The sequence below is a fragment of the Aphidius gifuensis genome, linkage group LG3, assembly GCF_014905175.1.
Source record: "Aphidius gifuensis isolate YNYX2018 linkage group LG3, ASM1490517v1, whole genome shotgun sequence".
Taxonomy (NCBI): Eukaryota; Metazoa; Arthropoda; class Insecta; order Hymenoptera; family Braconidae; genus Aphidius; species Aphidius gifuensis.
Window position 1 is genome coordinate 22,184,991 of NC_057790.1, and position 27,181 is coordinate 22,212,171.

General features: G+C 25.2%; 3 protein-coding genes across 4 annotated transcripts; all 3 read left to right on the top strand.

Moving 5' to 3' along the window:
* Positions 1-256: 256 nt before the first annotated feature.
* Positions 257-5,544, top strand: LOC122852893 (RNA-binding protein 5-like). The gene is made up of 6 exons (XM_044152993.1): positions 257-548; positions 792-1,484; positions 1,665-1,734; positions 2,141-2,214; positions 2,771-2,884; positions 2,970-5,544. The coding sequence occupies exons 2-6, from the start codon at positions 813-815 to the stop codon at positions 4,995-4,997; spliced, it is 2,958 nt and encodes a 985-aa protein (XP_044008928.1). The 5' UTR covers positions 257-548; positions 792-812; the 3' UTR covers positions 4,998-5,544.
* A 966-nt stretch (positions 5,545-6,510) lies between these two features.
* On the top strand, positions 6,511-8,537 carry LOC122852894. Its single transcript, XM_044152994.1, has 7 exons — positions 6,511-6,789; positions 6,862-7,058; positions 7,144-7,363; positions 7,720-7,932; positions 8,037-8,147; positions 8,234-8,389; positions 8,484-8,537. The coding sequence occupies exons 1-7, from the start codon at positions 6,511-6,513 to the stop codon at positions 8,535-8,537; spliced, it is 1,230 nt and encodes a 409-aa protein (XP_044008929.1).
* Positions 8,538-25,056: 16,519 nt separating this feature from the next.
* Positions 25,057-27,090, top strand: LOC122852895 (lactosylceramide 4-alpha-galactosyltransferase-like). Of its 2 annotated transcripts, none has more exons than XM_044152995.1 (4): positions 25,057-25,655; positions 25,722-26,124; positions 26,194-26,404; positions 26,481-27,090. In XM_044152995.1, exons 1-4 carry the CDS (start codon positions 25,439-25,441, stop codon positions 26,748-26,750), a joined length of 1,101 nt encoding a protein of 366 aa, XP_044008930.1. In that variant the 5' UTR covers positions 25,057-25,438; the 3' UTR covers positions 26,751-27,090. The 2 variants fall into 2 exon arrangements, with proteins under 2 accessions (XP_044008930.1, XP_044008931.1); XM_044152996.1 differs by having other exon boundaries at positions 25,057-25,649.
* Positions 27,091-27,181: the final 91 nt, after the last annotated feature.

Below are 27,181 nucleotides of genomic sequence, written 5' to 3' on the forward strand. Positions count from 1 at the left end.
TTTTTTTGATTTTTTATAAACATGCTCCACATATATTTATTAGTATTTACAACAATATAAAAAATAGTTGTCAAAACAGTATGTTAGAGAGAGAGGATCTTATAATAGAGATTGCGTGTTAGAAAGAAAAGCAAAACAGCTCGATGGCGCGTTCTTGATTGGTTGAGAAAAAATAAGGCTGCGCAGAACGCGACGAAAAAAGCATGGACTACTGCCATACCTGTAGTACTTCTTCCATGTCGTGGTGTAAAAAAGACTCATCAATACGTCATACACACGCATCATAGAAAAACATGGTCGCCATTATTCGTGTTGTTTCGTGTAAAAACCCACGTACATAGAACAACGCCATTGTGCATTGTGCTTAGTTAAAATATTTATATTAATTAGCATATTGTTATGCATTGAATAAAGTGTTATCATTTTAAAATTATCAACTAATTAATTACATACATCAAAAGTGAGTTAATAAATTGTCAAGAAAAAAAAAAACAAAATTATCTTCATACAGTTGAAGAAAGCACAACAAAAAAAAAACCTTCCACGAGGTAATAAAAAAATTGTTTTATTAAATATACTTAAATTATTTATTAATTTTACAATATTTTATTTTAATTATTTTAATTATATTTATATTATTACTAAAACATTGAATGAGTAAATTTTTTTTTTACTCAATAATACAAAGTTGCTAAATGAAATATTTTGATGATGACCTCAATGTGATTAAATAATAATAACAATAAATTAAATATGTTGATTTTAATAATAATGATAATTATTTTTTTTAGAATAAATGACAAAAAAGTAAAATGTACAGTAATAATAATATGAATCAATGGGATTCTGGCTATGTGCCAGATCGACGTGGTCACAATTCAACTGACTACAATGATTATCGTGCTGGTGGTGGTGGTGGTGATTATAGATCAAGTAAATCACCAACAGATCACAATGATCATCATCATCGTGAACATCGTTCACCAGATTACAACAGTAGAAATCATAGAAGAGAACGTGATAGAGATAGAGAACGTTCAAGAGATCGTTCAAAGGATCGTTCAAGGGATCGTTCACGTGATCGTCGTGATCGTAGTAGAGAAGATCGTTATCGTGAAAGAGATGAACGACGTGATTATGGAAGACGTGGTGCTAATCCAAGTGCTAGTGGAAGTAGTGGTGTTGTTGGTGTTAGTGGTGGTGTTGCAGGTAGTGCTGATAGAAATTCATCAGAACGTGATCGTGATAGAGACAGAGAACGTGAAAGATCACGACGTGATAGAGATCGTGATAGAGAACGTGATAAAAGAAGTAAAAGAGATGAACGTGAACGTGATGATGATCATAATCATGAAAATGGTGAATTTGAACATGATCATGGACGTACTTATGGATCATCAATGGAAGGTGTACATTACAAATCACAAACACCAAATAATACCATTATGATACGTGGTCTTGCTCAACATATTACTGAAAATGACGTAGGTTGTCAAAATTTTGTTGATCAATTTGATCAAAAAAATATCAAGTCTACAAATTTTAATCATCATATCTCGTTGATATTTATATACTTTTTTTCTGTTTTCTGAAAAAAAAAAAAAAAAAACCATATCAACAACAAGAACAATTGTTTATTATATCATAATTATAATGTATCACAGGTGCGGCAAGACATCCTCAATTGTGGTCTCATGCCCAAGGACATTAGGTTAATTCGCAAGAAAGATACAGGTAAATATTGTCAACTTTTATTTTTCTATGTAGAAATATTATTAGAATAAATACTTGCTTTATTTATTTATTTTTTAATTAAAAATATAATGTTTACATGGTAAGTATTATTGGCAAATAAAAAACAACAATTAATCAATTAAAAATTGATTATTTCGATTCTTCTTTTTTTATTTTTTAAATTGATCATTTAACTTGAAATAAAATAATTAAGAAATTGAGTAATTAAAGTAAAAATTAAAATAAAAAAATGGCAATATACGAAGAAACATCTGATTCGTTTGGTTGAATCTTCACAAATGGTTGGTGCTGTGATAAAATTGATTGCCTGCCCTCTCAGACGTAGAGACACCCAGGCAATAATTGTGCATTAACTCTGGATATGTGTATATTTTGATCTGTATAGGTGCTTCTCGAGGTTTTGCATTCGTCGAGTTTAACGCGACACAGGAGGCTGCACGTTGGATGGAGATGAAACAGGTAGAAATATGATGTCCACAACAATTGTGAGATTCTCGCTGTGTGTATCAACCCAACGCCTCGTGGCGACAGTGGTTATTGGGGGGGCTATGTGGCCTCTCGGTGTGGCACAACCACAATCTTCCTCACAGTGAACATCTCATTAAAAGGCCACAAGTCTTTATCTACAATATCAGTCAATTACTTTTCTTTTATTTTTTTTTAATATATCTTTTATTATTTCTATATTAAATTTCAACAATAGCACAATTTTCAAAATTAATTGATCAAAAAAAAAAATAATATTTCATTTAAATTACATTTGAATTAGTAATATAAATTTTTCATTTTTTTAAAAATAAAAATAGCTATTTAATAATAAATTAACAATAGTAAATTTTAAATAAATCAAAATTAAAAAAAAAAACAAAAACCATTGAACAGTAGGAAAAAAAGTATCGTTGATTAATAAAAAAATAAAATAATCATCACGAAGAAGTCAAGTTATAATGGGAAATGGAAAAGTGGCTTCCCATGAATTCACTAGACGTGATAACACTTAAATTCTCTGTTTCAGGGTGTTCTTATGCTGCAAGATCAGTATCGTGCTTTGATGCAGTACAGTATACCAAAGGATTCCCATTCCGATAAACCAACAATGAAAAATGCCCAAGACTGGCATTGTGTCAAGGTTAATAATAATAATTTAAAACTATTATAATAATGATTTAAAAATAATTAATACTTTAATAATAATATATGTATATTGTCAACAGTGTGGAGCTCACAATTTTAAAAGACGTGAAACTTGCTTTAAATGTACAGCATCAAGAGCTGAAAGTGAAGAAGGTGGTGAAGGAAGTGATGAAATAAGTCCACATCCAACAAATACTGTATTATTACGTGGTCTTGATGTATTATCAACTGAAGATTCAGTACTACAAGCAATGAATTGTGCATCAACAATGCCAATAAGAAGTATTAGAATTGGTCGTGATACATTAACAAATACATCACGTGGTGTATGTTATCTTGAAATGTCAAATGTTGTTGATGCAATGTATCTTTATTCAGCATTACAACAACAAAATTTATATGTTGATAATAGAAAAGTTGAAATAGCATATTGTAAATTACATCAATTAAATAATGCTGGTGCATGGAAAGCAAATAATCAATCACAAAGTTATTCATTAGATGATGTTACACAATTAGCTGAATATAGTGCAAATTTATATGCTAAAACACCAGCACAAAAAGCACATTATTTACAATATTATACACAATATTATCAAAATCAAATAATTCAAGGTACAACAATAACATTACCATCAACAAATCAAACAGATAGAGTTAATGCTGCTGCTGCTGTTGCACAATCAGCTATACAACAACTTCAAGCATCAAGAAAATTTGGTGATGCTGAAGAAATGAAATGTCGTCCAACACCAACAATACCATCAAGTACTGAACTTGCTAGTGGAAGAGTACCAGCTCATTCAAATGATGGTAAAGTTTATTCAATTCCTGATGTTAGTACTTATCATTATGATGAATCATCTGGTTATTATTATGATCCAAGTACTGGTTTATATTATGATCCAAATTCACAATATTATTACAATAGTCATACACAACAATTTTTATATTGGGATTCTGAATCATTTTCATATGAGCCAGCTAAAGGAAATATTACAGGAACACAAATTATGCCTGGTACAGCAACATCAATGATGATGTCAACAGTTGCAACAACAACAGCAACAACAACAACATCATCAGCAGCAACATCAACAGGAATGATTGATACAACAAGTGATATTGATAATAATCCTAGTGGATCATATGGATCTTATGATGTTATGAAAGAAGATGATAAAAAAAAAGATGTTAAACAGGATAAAGTAAAAGTTGCTAAAAAAATAGCTAAAGATATGGAAAGATGGGCTAAAACATTAAATCAAAAGAAAGAAAGTACAAAAAGTAATTGGAATACAGAATATTCTGTTAATGAAAATTATCAAAATAATAATAATAGTGGTATTGGTGGTAGTAGTGGTGGTGGTGGTGGGAGTGGAAGTGTTAGTGGTAGTAGTGGTAGTGTTGGTGCTGCTGATGCTGGTTATGCAATATTAGAAAAAAAAACAGTTACAAATACATTTCATGAAGAAGAAGATCAATCAAATAATGGTCTTGTTGCTGCATATGGTGGTGGTAGTGATAGTGATGAAGAAATTGAAGATGTACAACAAGAAGAAAGACAACATACTGATTGGACAAAACTTGCATGTTTATTATGTAAAAGACAATTTCCAAGTAAAGAAGGACTTATGAGACATCAACAATTATCTGATCTTCATAAACAAAATCTTGAAAATTGGTATAAAGTTAGAGGACTTGATCCAAATGATCCACAACAAAGAAATAATAAATATCGTGATCGTGCTAAAGAAAGAAGAGCTAAATATGGTGAACCAGATCCACCACAACCAAATAGATTAAAAGAAAAATATTTAAAAACAAGAGTTGATGATACACCACCAAATTATGATGAACCAACAAAAGCTGGTATTGGATCTGATAATGTTGGTAATAAATTATTACAAAAAATGGGATGGAGTGAAGGAATGGGATTAGGAAAAACAAATCAAGGAAGAACAAGTATCATTGAAGCTGAAAGAAGAATTCCAACAGCTGGACTTGGTGCCAAATCATCATCTTACAATGCTGTATCTGGTGATACGTATAAAGAATGTGTCAAAAAAATGATGTATGCACGTTATCAAGAATTATCAGATTCGTAAAATTATTATCGGTAATTAATTAATTCAAAATTTTATAAATAATTAATATGTATAATCAAACTTTTGTAAGTAATTTTTGTTTTTTTTTTCTTCTTTTTTTATTAAGTATTATACAAAATTATTGAAAACCATGGGAAAAAAAATTTGTCTTTTTTTTAAATTTTTTAAAATCATTTTTAATGTTTTTTTGTGTTTTAAATAATTCAACTTTTTTTTTTTTTCTTGTCGTTTTGTATTATTGAGATGAAAAAGAAAAAAAAAAAAACTTGACGCAATTTTTCATTTGTTTTTTTTTTTTTATCAAAAACACAACAAAGTTGCGTTAAAATATTTCAGTTAATTTTTTTTTTATATTTCTAAAAAAATACTATTAATTAAAATTGATTTTTATAAATAGTAATTTTTAAGTACTGCTGTTGTATTAAATTTTGCACGATAGACAATAGAAAAAATTAAATTATGAGCAATTTTGTATGTATATAATATAAATATTATATACCAATGCAAGAAACATTAATTAATAATAATATTGTTTATGATATTTGAAATAACATAATGTCAAAATATGTCTGCTATACATAATAAAAATTGCCTTTATTTAGTACGAAATAAACTTAACTGTTTTGTCGTCGTAAAATTAATTTGATACACAATCGAAAATAATAATTTATTGTCACATTTTTTTATATCTTTAAAGTCAGTAATGTAGCATATGTATATATTATTTGATATTATCGTTAACTTGAACATCGGCACACTACTTTGTCACTCAACTTTAATAGTAAAAAAATTCTTATTTCAGTTCTTTTGTATGACTCGTATACTTTCACATTGACTATCGAAATTTTTATGATCAGGTGAGATTATTATTTAACAGAGAAAAGATAAAGTTACTACAGAAATACTTGAAAAGAAAAAAAAAACGATTTCAGATACTTGACCTGGTAATTGAAGGTTGTGAAACTTTTTCTTTTACGAGAAATTTTTTGTGATAAAAAAATTGGTAGGTATATCATTTCATTTCATGGAGGGTATTTTTTTTTCTATACATTTACGACATTGTAAGACACGCATATACTCTGTTATACTCATACCACCTGTCTTTCTCTATATGATATTGGATCGCATTTTTCTGGACATGCAAAAATGATTATTTAATGATAATAAGAAAAAAAAAGGGTAAAGAGCAAAAATAGCTAAGGTATAATTTGTCAAATGCTCGAGCAGAAAATTCAACTTGGTAAAATATTTTTCGTGAAAAAGCTAGTCTATCATTATTTTCAGCTTACATGTCTCGTTTGTTAAATATTCATATATCAGGCGTCACGCTCTAGAGTCGCGCGTTCTTTATCTCTCAGTTAGGCTTTAGTGCTTAGTGTTCACCGCGGTACTATAATATCGGAACTATAGACACTATACCCTTTCCAATACAACTGTCTCCGACATAGAATATATTTCGAGTAGAGAACGAAAAAAAAAAAGAAGTTTCATTTTTATCTTAAAAAACTCAATCATGGATAATTCAAACAATTGGATTAAATTTGAAAAATTACTGAATTTCGAAAAATATTTATTACAAATTTTTGGCTTGCTTTCAATGAAAACATTATTTCTGAATAAACCATATGTGAAAAATATTTACGGCACATTTATTTTTTCCATTTCTCTCACCGTAATAATTAGTCTGACTTTTTTGAATATTATATATGTTATATCAGCTTGGGAAAATGATATTGACTCTGTGATGATTATGGTTCCAGTAGTTTTCGGTCAAATTATAGCTATTCCAAAAGTAAGTTTGAAAAATTAAATGATAAATTTACCAGAATAATATATTTACATGTATTTATATTTTAACAAACAGGGAATGATTATTTGGTTTTACCAGGAAGATTTATACAATGTTTTAGATAATTTACAAGAAAAATGGAATAAATCATTTACTCGGACTGAAATTCACGATCAAATTTTAGAACAAGCCATAAAAATTACTAAATTTCGTAATATATATGTTTTTATATTCACGATTTTATTAATAGTATATGTTTATTCACCAATTAGGTATAAAAATGAAACATATTTAATTTAACATCATATCAATTTACACATGTATAGTTACTTAATGAATAGTATAATTTATTTGCAGTACAATCCTCATTTATTTTTACAAAAATACAAATGAATCATTTGATTTTAATCAAACAATGTGGCCATCGGATATTTATCAAATTAAAATTAATACTTTTTTAAAATATATTTTTATTTCAACTATTGAAATATATCACGCATATATTTATATTCTTTATTGCCAGGTTGGCGAGATTTTTTACATTCAAATGTTCACACATATATCAATACAATTTAAAGTAATATACATATATACACAATTTATTATATCAATGAATCGAAGGATTTTTTACGAGCCCCGGAAGTGATTAAATTTATTCTAAGTAATTCGAATGATTTCAAGTAAATACACGATATTAAAATATTATCAAGTTACAAAATTAATATAAAATTTTCTGTGTCAGTAAAATAGTATGTATTTAGAATTTCAACCGTGATTTAAATATAATATACTCTAATTATCTTTGAAGATGACTGATTTTTTGGTTATTATACTCGTAAAAAGTGCCTCGATAAAAGTTTTGTTGTTACAATATTTTAAAAATATATTATTTATCTTTTGTAACAAATTCAATCTTTTTCTTTATCATTACAGATTTTGGCAAATGATATAATTACAACAGTTAAAACAGACAGAGATAGCAATAGTAAAACTCTATCAATGGAATTAAAATATATTATTATGCGCCATCAGGAATTGTATAAATTGTTTGACTTAATGAATGATAAATTTTACAGTTCTGTTATATTTTCATCATTTGTAATAGGAAGTATAAATATGTGTTTCAACATTTTTCAATTTCAAAGAGTAATTTTTTTTTACTATTGTAGATATATATATTATGAATTATAAATATATAACACTGATATAATAATGAAATTAATATTATGAAAAAATTAAATATTTTTAAGGCTTTCAATCAAGGCAACTATTTTGCTGCTTCTAGATCTTTAATTTTAACATTATCAATATTTTTTGAAATGACTTTATATTGTATTCAAGCTGAAATTATTTGTGCAAGTGTATGGATATTTATTTATTTTTTTTTTCATCATTAGATTAAACCGTACCAATGGTTATTTTATTAAAATAATTTTTTTATTATCAGGCTGAATTGATTCCAGAATCTGTTTATAATAGTCAATGGTCAAATATTGATAAAAATTCAATGCTAACATTACAGATAATCATGACATGTTCTCAAAAAAAATTAACGTGTGGTGCTTATGGGCTTGTGAATATTGATCACGAACAAATAACTCAAGTTTGTTGAATTACTTAATTTTCTACGTAATATATTTGAAATTAATTTTATATATTTATTGGACATAATGAATTTTATATATTACGATTATCAGGTTTGCAGAAGAACTTTTAGTTTTTTTGTGTTTCTTGATTCGATACAATCGTAGAATTCAACTGAAATTCTTTCATTAATACTATATATATATGTATATATTAATACTAAAATAGATTTACTGGTTCAATGATGTATTTTCAATGATGATTCTCTTTTTTTAATTTCAACAATTGCAATGTGTTTTTTTGTGTTGTTTTTCAATATATGAATACAAGAATTTATTTAGTTGTTCTAATATATATTGTTACATATCAGAATTTGCTACTTGCCTTGAATATTACTTTGTTCAATCTTGAAATTTTAAAAAATAACAAAAAAACGATTGTCGTATTTTCTGCGACACAGAAAAAAAATAACTTTGTAGATTTGTAATACAACACAATTTTTTTACATCGACTATAAACATTTTTATGAACATGCAGGGTGAAACTATTACTCGATTGAGACACGATATACATATAGATATATGTACTGAAAAAAACTTGGGAAGAAGAAATACAATACATGAAGGTAATGTTCTCTTGTGAATAAATGTGAATTTTATTGTGAAAAAAAAAATGGTATAACATTTTATTTCATAGAGGGTAATTTTTTTTTTTTCTATATACATTCACGATATCATAAGACACGCACATACTTTGTTATAATCATAATCTGTCTTTCTCTATCTGATATTGCGGAACATTTTCCTGGACAATAGACATGCAAAAATGATTATTTAGCGATATTACGAAAAGAATAAAAAAGAGGGTAACGAGGAAAAATAGCTAAGGTATAATTTGTCAAATGCTCGAGCAGAAAATTCAACGTGGTAAAATATTTTTCGTGAAAAAGCTAGTCTATCATTATTTTCAGCTTGCATGTCTCGTTTGTTAAATAATTCATCATCCTGCGTCGCGCACTAGAATCGCGCGTTTTTTATCTCTCAGTTAAGCTATAGTGTTCACCGCGGTGATAATATCGGAACTATACAAGATACTACATTGTCTTCACACTTTTCCATACAACTGTCTCCGACATAGAATATATTTTGAGTATAGAACGAAAAAAAAGAGTTTCATTTATCCTACTAAAATAAGAGTTGATGAAAAAAAAAAAAAACTCAATCATGGATAATTCAAATAATTGGATTAGATTTGAAAAATTACTGAATTTCGAAAAATATTTATTACAAATTTTTGGCTTGCGTTCAATGAAAACTCTATTTCTCAATAAACCACATGTGAAAAATATTTACGAGACAATTTATTTTTTAATTTCTCTCACCGTAATGATTAGTCTGACTTTTATGATCATTTTATATATTTTATCAGATTGGAAAGATTTTGATTCTGCAATAAATATGCTGTCAATAGTATTTGTTCAAACTGTAGTCATTTCAAAAGCAAGTTCAACAACTAAATTTTTCTATTAATTTAACTTTTATACATATTATACATTTCAACAAACAGGGAATAACTATATGGTTTTATCAAGAAGAATTGTATAATATTTTGGATAATTTACATGAAAAATGGAATAACTCATTTACTCGGACTAGAATTCGCAATCAAATTTTAGAAAATGCCATGAATGCTACTAAATTCCGTAATATATACGTTGTTGCATTTGTAAGTTTGTTGATAATATTTATATATCCACCAATTGGGTGAGTATCAAGTAAAATAATAAACAAGTAACAACAAATATAACTAATTACTATAATTTCTGTTATATACAAATAGGTATGAAAATAAAACATAATTCATTTAAGACTATATGATCACTTTATACATATATAGTTACTTAATTAATAATAAATAATTTATAGCAACAGCCTCATTTATTTTTTCCAAAATACAAATGAATCATTGGATTACAGTCAAACAATGTGGCCAACTGGCGTTTATCCAATTAAAATTGATACTGTTTTTGAATATATTTTGTTTTCAATCAGGGACATATTTCAAGCAATTGTTTATACTATTTATTGTCATGTTGGCGACATTTTTTACATTCAAATATTCACACATATCTCGATACAATTTCAAGTATTATACAATTTATTATATATACTTTTTTTTATTATTGAATTCGAGGATTTTTTACGAGCTTCGGAAGAGATTAAATTTATTCTAAGTAATTTAAATGATTTTAAGTAAATACACGATTTTGATAGAAAAAAAAAAGATATAAATTAACTGTACACGTGTAAATATATTTTTTGTGAATGACAGAAAAATCAATATAAGATATTTAATATGAATGAAATATTATGATTTCAGAATGTTAATATTGTAATTTTAATAAGTCTAACTAATTTTGAAAAAGGGTGACTATATGTATTGGATATTTTACTCGTAAAAAGTCCTTCGATCGAATTTTTTTCGGTGCAATTTTAAAAATAATTTATTTATCTGACTGATGACAAATATAAATTTTTTTTTTTTCATTAGGTATTAGCAAATGATGTAATCACAACAGTTGAAACAAAAAAAAATGGCAATAGTAAAACACTATTAATAGAACTGATATCAATTGTTATGCGCCATCAAGAATTGTATGAATTGATTGATAAAATGAATAATCAATTATACAGTCCTGTTATATTTGTAACATTCATAATAGGAAGTATAAATATTTGTCTCAACATTTTTGAATTTCAAAGAGTAATTTTTATTCAACTATTACTAATATTTTTTAGTAAAATCAATTAACAAAGACAATATATTTTTATTATGAATAACACTATGCTAATGTTTGAATTAATATTTAAAAAAAATTAACTATACTTTCAAGGCTATCGACAAAGGCGACTATTATGATGCATCTCGAAATGTAATTTTAACAGTATCAATATGTTTTGGAATAATTATATATTGTGTTCAAGCTCAAATTATTTGCGAAAGTGTAAATTTTGAATATTTATTTATTTTTTATTTAATTAACAAAATTAAACGTACTAATGATTATTTATTGCTATTATCAGGCTGAATTGATTCCAGAAGCTATTTACAACAGTCAATGGACAAATATTGATAAAAATTCAAAATTAACATTTCAGATAATCATGAGCCGTTGTCAAAAAAAATTAATCTGTGGTGCATATGGACTTGTCAATGTTAATCATGAACAAATTACCCAAGTTTGTTAAATAATCTAATTTTTTACGCAATATACATGTATATGTACATGTATTTAAGATTAATTTTATAAATTCACTTTAACACATTTTATGCTTCTCAGGTTTGCAGAAGAACTGCCAGTTTTTTTGTGTTTCTTGATTCGATACAACAAAATGACACTAGATAATTCATTCATTTGTCTATTTAAACATTATTATTTATTATTGATATTATTATTACATTAAAATGTATCTGTTGAATGAAAAATCTAATTATTTTGTTTACTTTAACGATGAATTTGTTTATTATTTTTTATTCAATTAATTATAGTTATTTAATTGTTCTATCTTGTCACTTGCCTTTTATGTCACTATGTATAATCCTAGATTTTTAAATAATCACAAGAGTACAACTATCGTATTTTTCCGGACGAGGAAAAATAATGCTTTTATATTCGAGCTTTTGTTGAATACTTTCACATTGACTATAAAAATTTTTATGATGGGGTGGAACGTATATTATTCAATGCAGACACGATTACGTTACTACAGAAAGACTTGAAAAGAAAAAAAAACTATCCGGAATACTTAATCTGATAATTGAAGGTTGTCGAATATTTTCATTTACGCAATTTTTTTGTTAAAAAAAAAATAGTATACTATGCATTACATTTCATAGAGGGTTTTTTTTTTTTTTTTTCTATCTCTTATAATAATATCATCTCTCTTTCTCTGTCTGATATTGCATTGCATTTTCCTGGACATGCAAAAATGATTATTTAATGATACTACGAAAAGAATAAAAAAAAAGGGTAAAGAGGAAAAATAGCTAAGGTATAATTTGTCAAATGCTCGAGCAGAAAATTCAACTTGGTAAAATATTTTTCGTGAAAAAACTATAGTCTATCATTATTTTTAGCTTGCGTGACTATCTAGTAGTAGTATCGTTTGTTAAATATTTATAAACCTGCGCCGCACATTGGAGTCGCGCGCGTTCTTTATGGCTCAGTTAGGCTTCAGTATTCATCGGAATCATATCGGAACTGTAATCCATATATTGTCTATATACTTTTCCATACAAATGTCTCCGACATAGAATATATTTCGAGTACAGAACAATAAAGAGAAAAAAAAGAAGTTATCCTATTGAAATAAAATTTGATAAAAAAAATAAACAACTCAATCATGGATAATTTAAATAATTGGATAAAGTTTGAAAAATTACTAAATTTCGAAAAATATTTATTACAAATTTTTGGCTTGCGTTCAATGAAAACATTATTTCTCAATAAACCACATGTGAAAAATATTTACGAGACAATTTATTTCTTAATTTCTCTCACTGTAATGATTAGTACGACTTTCATGATCATTTTATATGTTTTATCAGTTTTAAAAGATGACGTTGATTCTGCAATAACAATGCTTTCAATAGTGTTTAGTCAAATTGTAGCCATTCCAAAAGTAAATAATTTTTTTATAAAATTAACAGTAACATATTTACCTGTTATTTATAAATTTCAACAAACAGGGAATAATTATATGGTTTTATCAAGAAGAATTGTACAATATTTTGGATAATTTACATGAAAAATGGAATACATCATTTACTCGAACTGAAATTCGAGATGAAATTTTTAAACGTGCCAAAAAAATTACGAAATTTCGTAATATATACGTTTATTCATTTGTAAGTTTATTGATAACATATATTTATCCACCAATTGGGTATGAAAATAAAACATAATAGTTTATTTAAGATTATAAATGATCAATTTATACATACAGTTAGTTAATTAATATTAATTAATTTATAGCAACAGCCTCATGTATTTGTACCAAAATACAAATAAATCATTGGATTATAGTCAAACAATGTGGCCAACAGAAGTTTATCCAATTGAAATTCATACGTTTTTAAAATATATTTGTATTTCAACCATTGAAATATATCAAGCATTTGTTTATATTATTTTCTGTCATGTGGGAGATATTTTTTACATTCAAATATTCACACACATTTCCATACAATTTCAAGTATAATATATACAATATATAAATGAGGTATATCGAGGTATTTTTCACGAGCTTTGAAAGTGATTCAAATGGTTTCAAGTAAATACACAATATCAAAATTATTAAGTTGATAAATTTTAAAGAAACAGACAAAAAAAAAAAATTAATATAAAACTTTCAGTATCAATCGAGAATTATGATTCTAGGCTTCTATTTGTAATTTTAATTATTTAAATCTAACTGATTGAAAAATACACTTACTTTTTTCGTGAGAAGTCTCTTGATAAAAGTTTTGTTGTTACAATTTTAAAAATAATTTATTTATTTTTTATAAAAAATATAAAATGTTTCTTTATCATTAGGTTTTGGCAAATGATATAATTGCAGCAGTTGATACAAACAAAAATGGCAATAGTAAAACACTATCAATGGAATTGAAATATATTGTAATGCGTCATGAAGAATTATATAAATTGATTGATATAATGAATAATCAATTATACAGTTCAGTTATATTTGTATCATTTATAATAGGAAGTATAAACATGTGTTTCAACATTTTTGAATTTCAAAAAGTAACTATTTTACTGTTTCAGATTTTAATAATTATATATAATGATAATTATTTTTAATGATTTTCATTATGATTAACACTATGCGGTAATGATTGAATTAATATTAAAACAATTAATTACTTTTAAGGCTATCGACAAAGGCGACTATTATGCTGCATCCAGAAATTTAATTTTAACAATATCAATATTTTTTGAAATAATTTTATACTGTATACAAGCTCAAGTCATTTGTGCAAGTGTAAGATAAATTTGTATATTTATTTATTTCATTTTTTCATGATCTAATTTAATAATACAAATGGTTATTTGATTAAAATAATTTTTTATTATCAGGCTGAGTTAATCCCACAAGCTATTTACAATAGTCAATGGTCAAATATTGATAAAAAAGCAAAACTAACATTTCAGATAATCATGAGCCGTTGTCAAAAAAAATTAACGTGTGGTGCTTATGGACTTGTGAATATTGATCATGAACAAATTACTCAAGTTTGTTAAATAATTTAATTTTTTACGCAGTATATATATCTAAGATTAATTTTATAAATATTTAGTTTAACACATTTTATGCTCATCAGGTTTGCAGAAGAACTGCCAGTTTTTTTGTGTTTTTTGATTCAATACAACAAAATGACACTAAATAATTTTTTCATTTGTCTACATTATTATTTATTATTGATATTATTATTATATACCTTAAAATTAACCTGTTGAATAAAATATCCAATTATGATGATCTTCTTTTGTTTTCTCTTAACGATGTATTTTTTTATTTTACGTAGGTGGGACTATATATCGTGGGATAATATATCGTATTATTCCGGACGACAAAAAAAATAATGCTTTTATATTCGAGCTTTTGTTAAATACTTTCACATTGACTATAAACATTTTTATGATGGGGTGAAACTATTAATCAATGCAGACACGAGTACGTTATTGCAAAAAGACTTGAACAGAAAAAAAATCTATCCGGAATACTTAATCTGATAATTGAAGGTTGTAGAAATTTTTCTTTTACGCGAATTTTTTTGTGAGAAAAAAAAATTGGTATACTATTACATTTCATGGAGGGTTTTTTTTTTTTTATTTCTATCTCTTATAATAATACCATCGGTCTTTCTCTATCTGATATTGCATTGCATTTTCCTGGACATGCAAAAATGATTATTTAATGATAATAAGAAAAGAATAAAGAAAAAAAAGGGTAAAGAGGAAAAATAGCTAAGGTATAATTTGTCAAATGCTCGAGCAGAAAATTCAACTTGGTAAAATATTTTTCGTGAAAAAACTATAGTCTATCATTATTTTCAGCTTGCATGTCTCGTTTGTTAAATATTCATAATCCCGCGTCGCGCGGTCTTTTTCTCTCAGTTAGGCTTTAGTGTTCACCGCGTTAATAATATCAGAACTATAGATACTACATTGTCTATACATTTTCCAATACAACTGTCCGTGACATAGAATATATTTCGAGTAGAGAACGAAAAAAAAAAGAAGTTTCATTTATCTTACTAAAATAAAATTTGATAAATAAATTCAATCATGGATAATTCAAACAATTGGATTAAATTTGAAAAATTACTAAATCTTGAAAAATATATATTACAAATTTTTGGCTTGCGTTCAATGAAAACATTATTTCTCAATAAACCACATTATGTGAAAAATATTTATGAGACAATATATATTTTATTCTCTTTTACTGTAGTGGGTTATCTGACTTTTATGAATATTTTATATACTATATCAGTTTGGCAAGATGATGTTGATTCTGCAATAACTATGCTTTCAATAGTATTCACTGTAATGGTAACCATTACAAAAGTAAGTTTAACAAATAAATTTTTTATAAATTTAACAATACTATATTTAAATGTTATTTATATATTTTAAAAAACAGGGAATAATTATATGGTTTTATCAAGAAGAACTGTTCAATATTTTAAATAATTTACATGAAAAATGGAATAAATCATGGACTCGAATTGAAATTCGTGATCAAATTTTAGAAACTGTTATAAGAGTAACTAAATTCCGTAATATATATGTTATTGCATTAATAGGTTTATTCATAACATATACCTATCCACCGATTGGGTACGTAAAATAATAACCAAGTAATAACTAATCACTGTAATTTCTGTTACATACTTTTACGTATGAAAATAAAACATGGTTTATTTGAGACTATGTGTTCACTTTATACATAAAGTCACTTAATTAATAATAAATAATTTATAGCAACGTCATCATTTATTTGTACAAAAATACAAATGAATCGATGGATTATAGTCAAACAATGTAGGAGGCTGAAGTTTATCCAATTGAAATTGATACTTTTTTTAAATATTTTTATCTTTCAACCATGGATATATATCAATCAGTTGTTTATATTATCTGTTGTTACGTTGGAGACATTTTTTATGTCCAAATATTCACACATATTTCAATACAATTTCGAGTATTATACAATTTTTTATAAATATATAAATCGAGGTATTTTTCACGAGCTTTGAAAGTGATTAAATTTTTTTTAAGTAATTCAAATGATTTCGAGTAAATACACGATATTAAAACCATTGAATTTCATAAATCTCAAATGAAATAATATGAATTAACCGTATAAATTTGTTGTTTGTAAACATAAAAAAAAATCAACATAAAATATTCAATATATCAACGGAATAATATCATGATTTCAGCATTCTAATTGTAGTTTTAATAAGTCTAACTGATTAAAAAATACACTTACTTTTTTCGTGAGAAGTCTCTTGATAAAAGTTTTGTTGTTACAATTTTAAAAATAATTTATTTATCTTTTATGAAAAATATAACATATTTCTTTATTATTATAGGTTTTGGCAAATGATATTACTACAACAGTTAATACAAACAAAAATGGCAATAGTAAAAAACTATCAATGGAACTAAAACATATTGTTATGCGTCATCAAGAATTGTATAAATTGTTTGATATAATGAATGATGGATTATACAGTTCTGTTATATTTACATCATTTGTAATAGGAAGTATAAATATGTGTCTTAACATTTTTGAATTTCAAAAAGTAATTACTTTACTCTTGCACAGCTTTTAGTAATAATATATATATATAAAAACAATTATTTCTAATGATTTTTATTAGAAATAACACTATGTATAGTAATAATTAAATTAATATTGTTTGAAAATTAAAAAATTTTAAGGCTGTCGACGAAGGTGACTATTATGCTGCATCTAGATTTTTATTTTTAACGGTAACAATATTTTCTGGAATAATTTTATATTGTGCACAAGCTGAAATTATTTGTGCAAGTGTATGGATATTTACTTATTTTTACATCATTATCTAGTTTATAACAATTATACAAATAGTTATTTAGTTATAAAATTATTTTTTGTTATTAGGCTGTATTTATTCCAGAAGCTATTTACAATAGTCAATGGTCAAATATTAATAAAAATTCAATGCTAACATTACAGATAATTATGACACGTTGTCAAAGAAAATTAACGTGTGGTGCTTATGGCCTTGTCGACATTCATCATGAACAAATCACTCAAGTTTGTTAAATAATATAATTTTTTATACATAACATATATATATTTAAGAATAATTTTATATATATATTCAATTCAACAAATTTTATGCTTATCAGGTTTGCAGAAGAACTGCCAGTTTTTTTGTGTTTCTTGATTCAATTCAATAATCGTAAAACTTAAATACAATTCACTCATATTATATCCTATTTCACTGTATAAGTTAATATTATTAATAATTATTGATATTGATACTGTAAGCAAATTTACCGGTCTAATGAAAAATGTAAAAACGGATTGTTCTTCTTTTGTTAATGTGAACAATGTTTTTTTCTGGTGTATTATGTTATTTAATATATTTAATTGTTTATTCAATTCACAATTGTTCTATCTTGCTGCTTGCCTTAATTAAAACATCACAAAGGTTCAATCGTTGTATTTTCCTTGACACAAAAAAAAATGTTTCTGTATATAGGTCTTCAATCCAAGACGATTCTTATACATATAAACATTTACTTTGATATATACTACACAAATTTATATTTTTTAAAACATTAATCAAATTTAATTCACATATATTTTAAATATAAATTAAATTTATTTTATATTTCCAATAAATATATTTTTTTCACTTGGGTACTCGATCTGTATATATAGGCTAAATGATTTTCTCTCTTACGCGAAATTCTTTGTGGAAAAAAATTGGTATATCATTTTATTTCATGGAGGCGGTATTTTTTTTTTCTTTATATTCACGATATGGTAAGACACACACGTACTATGTTATAAACATACCATCTGTCTTTCTCTATATGATATTGCATCGCATTTTTCTGGACATGCAAAAATGATTATTTGATGATACTACGAAAAGAATAAAAAAAAGGGTAAAGAGGAAAAATAGCTAAGGTATAATTTGTCAAATGCTCGAGCAGAAAATTCAACTTGGTAAAATATTTTTCGTGAAAAAACTATAGTCTATCATTATTTTCAGCTTGCATGTCTCGTTTGTTAAATATTCATAATCCCGCGTTGCGCACTATAGAGTCGCGCGTTCTTTATCTCTCAGTTAGGCTTTAGTGTTCACCGCGGTACTATAATATCGGAACTATAGACACTATACTCTTTCCAATACAACTGTCTCCGACATAGAATATATTTCGAATATATAGAACGAAGAAAAAAAAAGAAGTTATCCTAGTGAAATAATATTTGATAGAAAAAAAAAACTCGCTATCATGGATAATTCAAATAATTGGATTAAATTTGAGGAATTACTGAATTTCGAAAAATATTTATTACAAATATTTGGCTTGCGTTCAATGAAAACATTATTTCTTAATAAACCACATGTGAAAAATATTTACGAGACAATTTATTTTTCAATTCCTCTCACCATAATGATTGGTCTGATTTTTTTGAATATTTTATATGTTTTATCAGTATGGAACGATGAGGTTGATTCTGCAATAAATATGATTTCAACAATATTCAATCAATGTGTAGTTATTCCAAAAGCAAGTTTAACAAATAAATTTTTTATAAATTTAATTGTAACCTATTTACATGTTATATATATACATTTTAACAAACAGGGAATAATTATATGGTTTTACCAAGAAGAATTGTACAATATTTTGAATAATTTACATGATAAATGGAAAAAATCATATACTCGGACTGCAATTCGTGATCAAATTTTAAAACGTGCTACAAAAATTACGAAATTTCGTAATATTTATGCTTTATCATTTGCAATTTTATGGATAACATATATGTATCCACTATTTTGGTACGTAAAATAGCAATACCAAGTAAGAAAAGTTATAACTAATTACTAATATATATATATATTTTCTGTTACATAAAATTAAAAATTAAAATAAAACATAGTTAAATTAAGAAGACATGATTATATAGTATACTATATTATATGTATATGGTTATACTGAATTAATATATTATATTATTTATAGCAACAGCCTTATTTATTTTTACCGAAATGCAAATCAATCATTGGATTATAATAAATTAATGTGGCCAGCCGAAGTTTATCCAATTAAAATTGATACTTTTTTCAAATATCTTTGTATTTCAACTATTGAAATATGTCAAGCATTCTTTTATATTATTTATTGCCATGTTGGCGACATTTTCTACATTCAAATATTCACACATATCTCGATACAATTTCAAGTATTATATAAATTATTATAATATATAAATCAATGAATTAATTAATTTATAAGTTAACGAAGGATTTTTTACGAGCCTTGAAAATGATTAAATATATTCCAAGTAATTTAAATGATTTTAAGTGATTAAAATATATTTACACTGTTAAAGTGTAATCTAATTATATTATACAAAATTATTGACAAAAAAATTAATAAAATATTCAGCAAATCGCTGACTTTATTGATAATTTTACTCGTGAAAAGTCTCTCGATCAAATTTTTTTCATTTGAAAATGATCTATTTTTGTTTTTTTTTATAACAAATATAAAATTTTTCTTTATCATTATATATAGGTTTTGGCAAATGATATACTTACAATAGTTGATACAAACAAAAATGGTTATAGTAAAACACTATCAATGGAATTGAAATATATTGTTATGCGTCATGAAGAATTATATAAATTAATTGATATAATGAATAATCAATTATACAGTTCAGTTATATTTGTATCATTCATAATAGAAAGTATAAATATGTGTCTCAACATTTTTGAATTTCAAAGAGTAATTATTTTTTATTATATTGTAGATTTTAGTTATAATAATGAGACAAAATATATTTCATGATTTTTATTAAAAATAATATTATATGGTAATAAATAATAATTGAACTAATATTTTCATTGAACAAATACTTTAAAGGCTATCAACAAAGGCGACTATTATACTGCATCTCGAAACTTAATTTTAACACTATCAATATTTTTTGAAATAATTTTATATTGTTTACAAGCTGAGATCATTTGTGCAAGTGTAAGATTAACTTGGATATTTATTTATTTATTTTTTATTATTATTTAATTCAACGATACAAATGGTTATTTGACTGAAATAATTTTTTATTATCAGGCTGAGTTAATCCCAGAAGCTATTTACAGAAGTCAATGGACAGATCTTAATAAAAATTCAATACTAATGTTCCAGATAATCATGACACGTTGTCAAAAAAAATTAACGTGTGGTGCTTATGGACTTGTGAATATTGATCACGAACAAATAACTCAAGTTTGTAAAATAATTCAATTTTTTACGCAGTATTTATATCTAAGATTAATTTTATATATTTAATTTGACAAATTTTTATGATTATATCAGGTTTGCAGAAGAACTGCTAGTTTTTTTGTGTTTTTTGATTCAATACAAGGAAATGACACTAGATAATGCTTTATCTTTTGCCTATACTTAAGCATTATTATTGATTAATGATATTATTATTACACTAAAATTTACCTGTTGATAATAAAATGATGTTCTTCTTTTGTTTACCTTTACGATGCATTTTTTTATTGTTTTCTATTCAATTGTTTAGTTATTTAATTGTTCTATCTTGTCACTTGCCTTTTATGTCACTATGTATAATCCTAGATTTTTAAATGATTACAAGAGTACAACTATCGTATTTTCCCGGACAAGAAAAAATGATGCTTTTATTCGAGCTTTTGTTGAATACTTTCACATTGGCTATAAAAATTTTTATGATGGAATGAAACTATTATTCAATGCAGACACGAGTACGTTACTGCAGAAAGACTTGAAAAGAAAAAAAAACTATCCGGAATACTTAATCTGATAATTGAAGGTTGTAGAAATTTTTCTTTTACGCGAATTTTTTTGTGAAAAAAAAACTGGTATACTATTACATTTCATGAACGGTTTTTTTTTTTTATTTCTATCTCTTATAATAATACCATCGGTCTTTCTCTATATGATATTGCATTGCATTTTCCCGAACATGCGAAAATGATTATTTAATGATACTACGAAAAGAATAAAAAAAAAGGGTAACGAGGAAACATAGCTAAGGTATAATTTGTCAAATGCTCGAGCAGAAAATTCAATTTGGTAAAATATTTTTCGTGAAAAAACTATAGTCTATCATTATTTTCAACTTGCATGTCTCGTTTGTTAAATATTCATAATCCCGCGTCGCACACTAGAGTCGCACGGTCTTTTTCTCTCAGTTAGGCTTCAGTGTTCACCGCGTTAATAATATCAGAACTATAGTGTCTATACCCTTTCCAATACAACTGTCCGTGACATAGAATATATTTCGAGTAGAGAACGAAAAAAAAAAGAAGTTTCATTTATCTTACTAAAATAAAATTTGATATAAATAAATTCAATCATGGATAATTCAAAAAATTGGATTAAATTTGAAAAATTACTGAATTTTGAAAAATATTTATTACAAATTTTTGGCTTGCGTTCAATGAAAACATTATTTCTTAATAAACCCCATGCGAAAAATCATTACGAGACAATTTATTTTTTAATTTCTCTCACTGTAATCATTAGTATGACTTTTTTGATTATTTTATATATTATATCAGTTTGGGAAGATGATATTGATTCTGCAATAACTATGCTTTCAGTAGTATTTAGTGAAATAGTAACCATTCCAAAAGCAAGTTAATCAAATAAATTTTTCACATATGAATTTATAACAGTAACATATTTACATGTTATTTATACATTTCAACAAGCAGGGAATAATTATATGGTTTTACCAAGAGGAACTGTACAATATTTTGGACAATTTACATGCAAAATGGAATACATCATTTACTCGGACTGAAATTCGAGATCAAATTTTAAAACGTGCCAAAAAAATTACGAAATTTCGTAATATATATGTTTTTTCTTTTGCAATTTTAACGATAACATATATGTATCCACCAATTCGGTATGAAAATAAAACATAGTTCATTCAAAATTATATATGATCACTTCATCCATATATAGTTACTAAATTAATAATAAATTTATTTATAGTAACAGTCTCATTTATTTTAACCAAAATACAAATAACTCATTGGATTATAGCCAAACCATGTGGCCAACAGAAGTGTATCCAATTAAAATTGATACTTTTTCAAAATATATTTATATTTCAACCATCGAAATATATCACGGACTCGTTTATATTATCTATTGTCATGTTGCAGACATTTTTTACATTCAAATATTCACACATATTTCTATACAATTTCAAGTATATAAATACAGTTTATTATATACATGTGTAAAATCAATGAATCGAAGGATTTTTTATGGGCCTTGAAAGTAATTAAATTGAATCTTGAAGTAATTCGAATGATTTCAAATAAATATACGCGTTATTAAAATCATTGAATTCATAAATCTTGAAAGGAGTTAAAATTCGAATTTAATCATGTAAATATATTTTTTATGAACGACAAAAAAATCGATATAAAATATTTAATATCAATGAAATATTATGATTTCAGGATTTTAATTGTAATTTTAAAAAGTTCAACTAATTTAGAAAATCACTGACTTTATTGGTAATTTGACTCGTAAAAAGTCCCTCGATCAAATTTTTTTTGGTGCAATTTTAAAAATAATATATACCTACTTTATTTTATGCATTACCTTGCTTTTTGTAACAAATATAATAATTTTTTTTGTCATTAGATCTTGGCAAATGATATTATTACAACAATTGATACACACAAATTTGGCAATAAAAACAACAAACTTACAATGAAATTGAAAAATATTGTTATCCGTCATAAAGAATTATATAAATTAATTGATATAATGAATAATCAATTATACCCTTCTGTTATATTTTCATCATTTGTAATAGAAAGTATAAATATGTGTCTCAACATCTTTGAATTTCAAAAAGTATAATAAATTTTAGTACCAGTAAAAACAATATATTTTATGATTTTCATTATGACTAATACTATATGTGGTAATAATCAAATTAATATTTAAATATTAAACTACTTTCAAGGCTATCGACAAAGGCGACTATTATGCTGCATCCAGAAATTTAATTTTAACATTATCAATATTTTTTGAAATAATTTTATATTGCGTACAAGCTCAAGTCATTTGTGCAAGTGTAAGCGATAAACTTGTATATTTATTTATTTTATTTTTTCATGATCTCATTCAATAATACAAATGGTTATTTAATTATAAAAATTTTTTATTATCAGGCTGAATTGATTCCACAAGCTATTTACAACAGTCAATGGACAAATATTGATAAAAATTCAATACTAACATTTCAGATAATCATGACATGTTGTCAAAAAAAATTAACGTGTGGTGCTTATGGACTTGTGAATATTGATCACGAACAAATAACTCAAGTTTGTTAAATTATCTAATTTTTTACATAACATATATATTTAAGAATAATTTTATAAATATTTACTTTAACACATTTTATGCTCATCAGGTTTGCAGAAGAACTGCCAGTTTTTTTGTTTTTCTTGATTCAATACAATGATCGAGTAGAGTTCTCTTAATTTAATGTAATTATGTTTATTCTTCGTTATCCTTTGTTATTATTAATTATTGATATTATCATTAAAATAAATTTACCAATTCAATAAAAAGTTAACTTAATTAAATTTATATTTATATTCATACTTATTAAATTTAATCACGGATTATCATGTTCCTCTTTTATTAATTTTGACGATGTTTAGTAGCTTTTTAATATAAAATTATTTATTTAATTGTTTTATTGTGTCACTTTGTGCAATCCCAGAATTTTAGAAAGCTACACAAGTACAAATATCGTATTTTCCTGGACATAAAAAATAATAATTTCTAAGTCTGTGTATAAATAATAATACAATACACATTTTGTAGATACTTATATAAAAATTTTAAATAATTAATTATTTATTGTTAAAAAATTGATTATATATATTTCAAGAGTAAAAAAAAAAACAATATAGTATATAAAAAGTATTTGTTATTTTCAAAATTTTCAGAGAATTCAATGAGTATCTATAGAAAATATCTTCTTGAGTATTTTATATTACCAATTGTATTTTATTTATTTTTAATTAACCACGTCATTATAATTTATAGTTAATCTTACATCAGAATTTGTTAAATTTGAAATTACAAATAATTATTTTTTTACTTTTGTGTACAATTTTGGCTAATTTTCGATTAAGAGTTGCCAAATTTGGCAACACAAATAACAATTTTAATTGAATTTTGGCGCTTTTTGGACTTTAAAGATGGCTTCCTCAGTGCTGATTCTTTGGCAAGTTGGCAACTCTGGTTACTTTGACATTTGATGCATTATGTGTGTTATACTGTTATGTTATGTGCATTAATCAATCAACTGCATTCGACTTTCAATCAACAACAAATTACCGGTGCTCTGCACGTCATGCAAAGTAGCAAAATTGTTTATTAATTCATTTATCGTTGTTTGCAATTTTTGTGTGTAAATAAAGTGAAATCAATAAGCCATCAACACCCTGTAAATAAATTTCCAACAATTAAATTCACAAACACAATAATCAATGTACCTATTGTCAAATCTAACTTTTTTTTTAATTAATTATTTTTTGTTTTAATTGTCTTAATAATAAAATAACAATTTTAAGTATTGTATTCACTGGATTGAATATACATAAATTTAATTTAATGTTTAATGTTTAAAATTATTAAAAAAAAAAAAAAAGAAATAAAATGATGTTGCTTAAATTAATTGCAAGAAAAAAAATAAAAACTATACTAGCAATTGTATTTGTATTATGTTTATTTTTATTTACATTTATCATTGACACACATGATTTTGTAAAACGTGCACGAGTACTCACTGGTCATATAGTGTTAGATAATATAACTTGTTATGGAGACTCATCAACAAATGGTTCAATTGATACATTTTCTATTTATGGTAAAAGTAAATTTCGAAATTTCGTTTATTATCATATCAGTCAATAATAATTAATTAAATTTATCTTTACAGAAACAATGAACAAAACAGTTAGTTCAAAAAATATATTCTTTTTTCAAACAAATTGTTTTGGTTCAGAAGGAGTTGTTCTGAAACCACGTCAATTATGTGCCATTGAATCAGCAGCATTGATGAATCCAAATATGTCAATTTATTTATTAATTCTAAGCCATTCAAAATTTTCTAACAACACTGAGGATAATGTAAAAATGCTGCTAACAAATTATAATAATATATTTATAAAACGAATATATACAAATGATTATTTTAAAAATACACCACTTGAAGATTGGTGGAAAAGTGGTGTATTTTATGAAAGCTATTGGCCAAAAAGTCATATGTCTGATGTTTTAAGATTTTTAACACTTTGGAAAGTTGGAGGAATTTATTTGGATCTTGATATTGTTGTTAAATCGTGAGTATTTAAAAGATTTCTAATAATAATTCTTTAACTATTTTAATTTTAATGATAATGTTATTTTAGATCACTTGAAAATTTAACTGATTTTGTTGGTGCTGAGGATGCAATTGATGCAAATGCTGCTGTATTTGGTCTTGGTCATACTGAAATTGGTCGTCATGTTGCTAATATGTGTATTGAAGATTTACGTAAAAATTTTCGTGGTGATAATTGGGGTAATAATGGTCCAGGTGTTATCACAAGAGTACTACAAAAACTTTGTAGTACAAAAAATGTAATTTTATTTTAATTTCTATAATTTAATCAACTCATTTTTGTTGAATATTAATTATAATAATTATTATTTATAGGTTGCTGATATGACAACATCAAAGTGTCAAGGTTTTACAGTTTATCCACCCTCTGATTTCTTTCCAATACCTTGGAAAAAATGGAAATTATATTTTGATGCCAAAGAAAAAAATAAAACAATGGATAAAATAAAAAATTCACGTACAATTCATTTGTGGAATTTACATAGTAAATCTGAACGTATTAATGTTGGTGATCAGGTACCATATGGCATTATTGCTAATAAATATTGTCCAATGACTTATAATAATTGTGGAAAAGTATTTTAAGTATTTATTTTTTAATTATTTATTTTAGAAAAAAGTATCCATTCCATTTTGTTCATTAAAATAGATAGAATAATTGAATCGTCGTTTTTTTTTTTTAATTTAATTATTTGTGCAACTAATCCAAGGATATTATTTTTATTATGTATTGTATATTTTTTTTATACCTCAAAATACCTTCAATGCAAAAGTGCCTTCAATCATAGATACAATAAATGATTGTTCATTGACAAAATCAAAAAAAAAATATGATGCAAATAAAATGACTGTTAGCTAAAAGATATTAATAATATGCCACCAAAAAATAGTATTTTTGTAATAGTACACTTGATATTTTTTTCTATATTTAGGTAAATGTAAAAATAATAAAAAATATATACCTATTAACAATTGTAATTAAATGAATTATTTTTATTATTTTATTATTTTGCTAA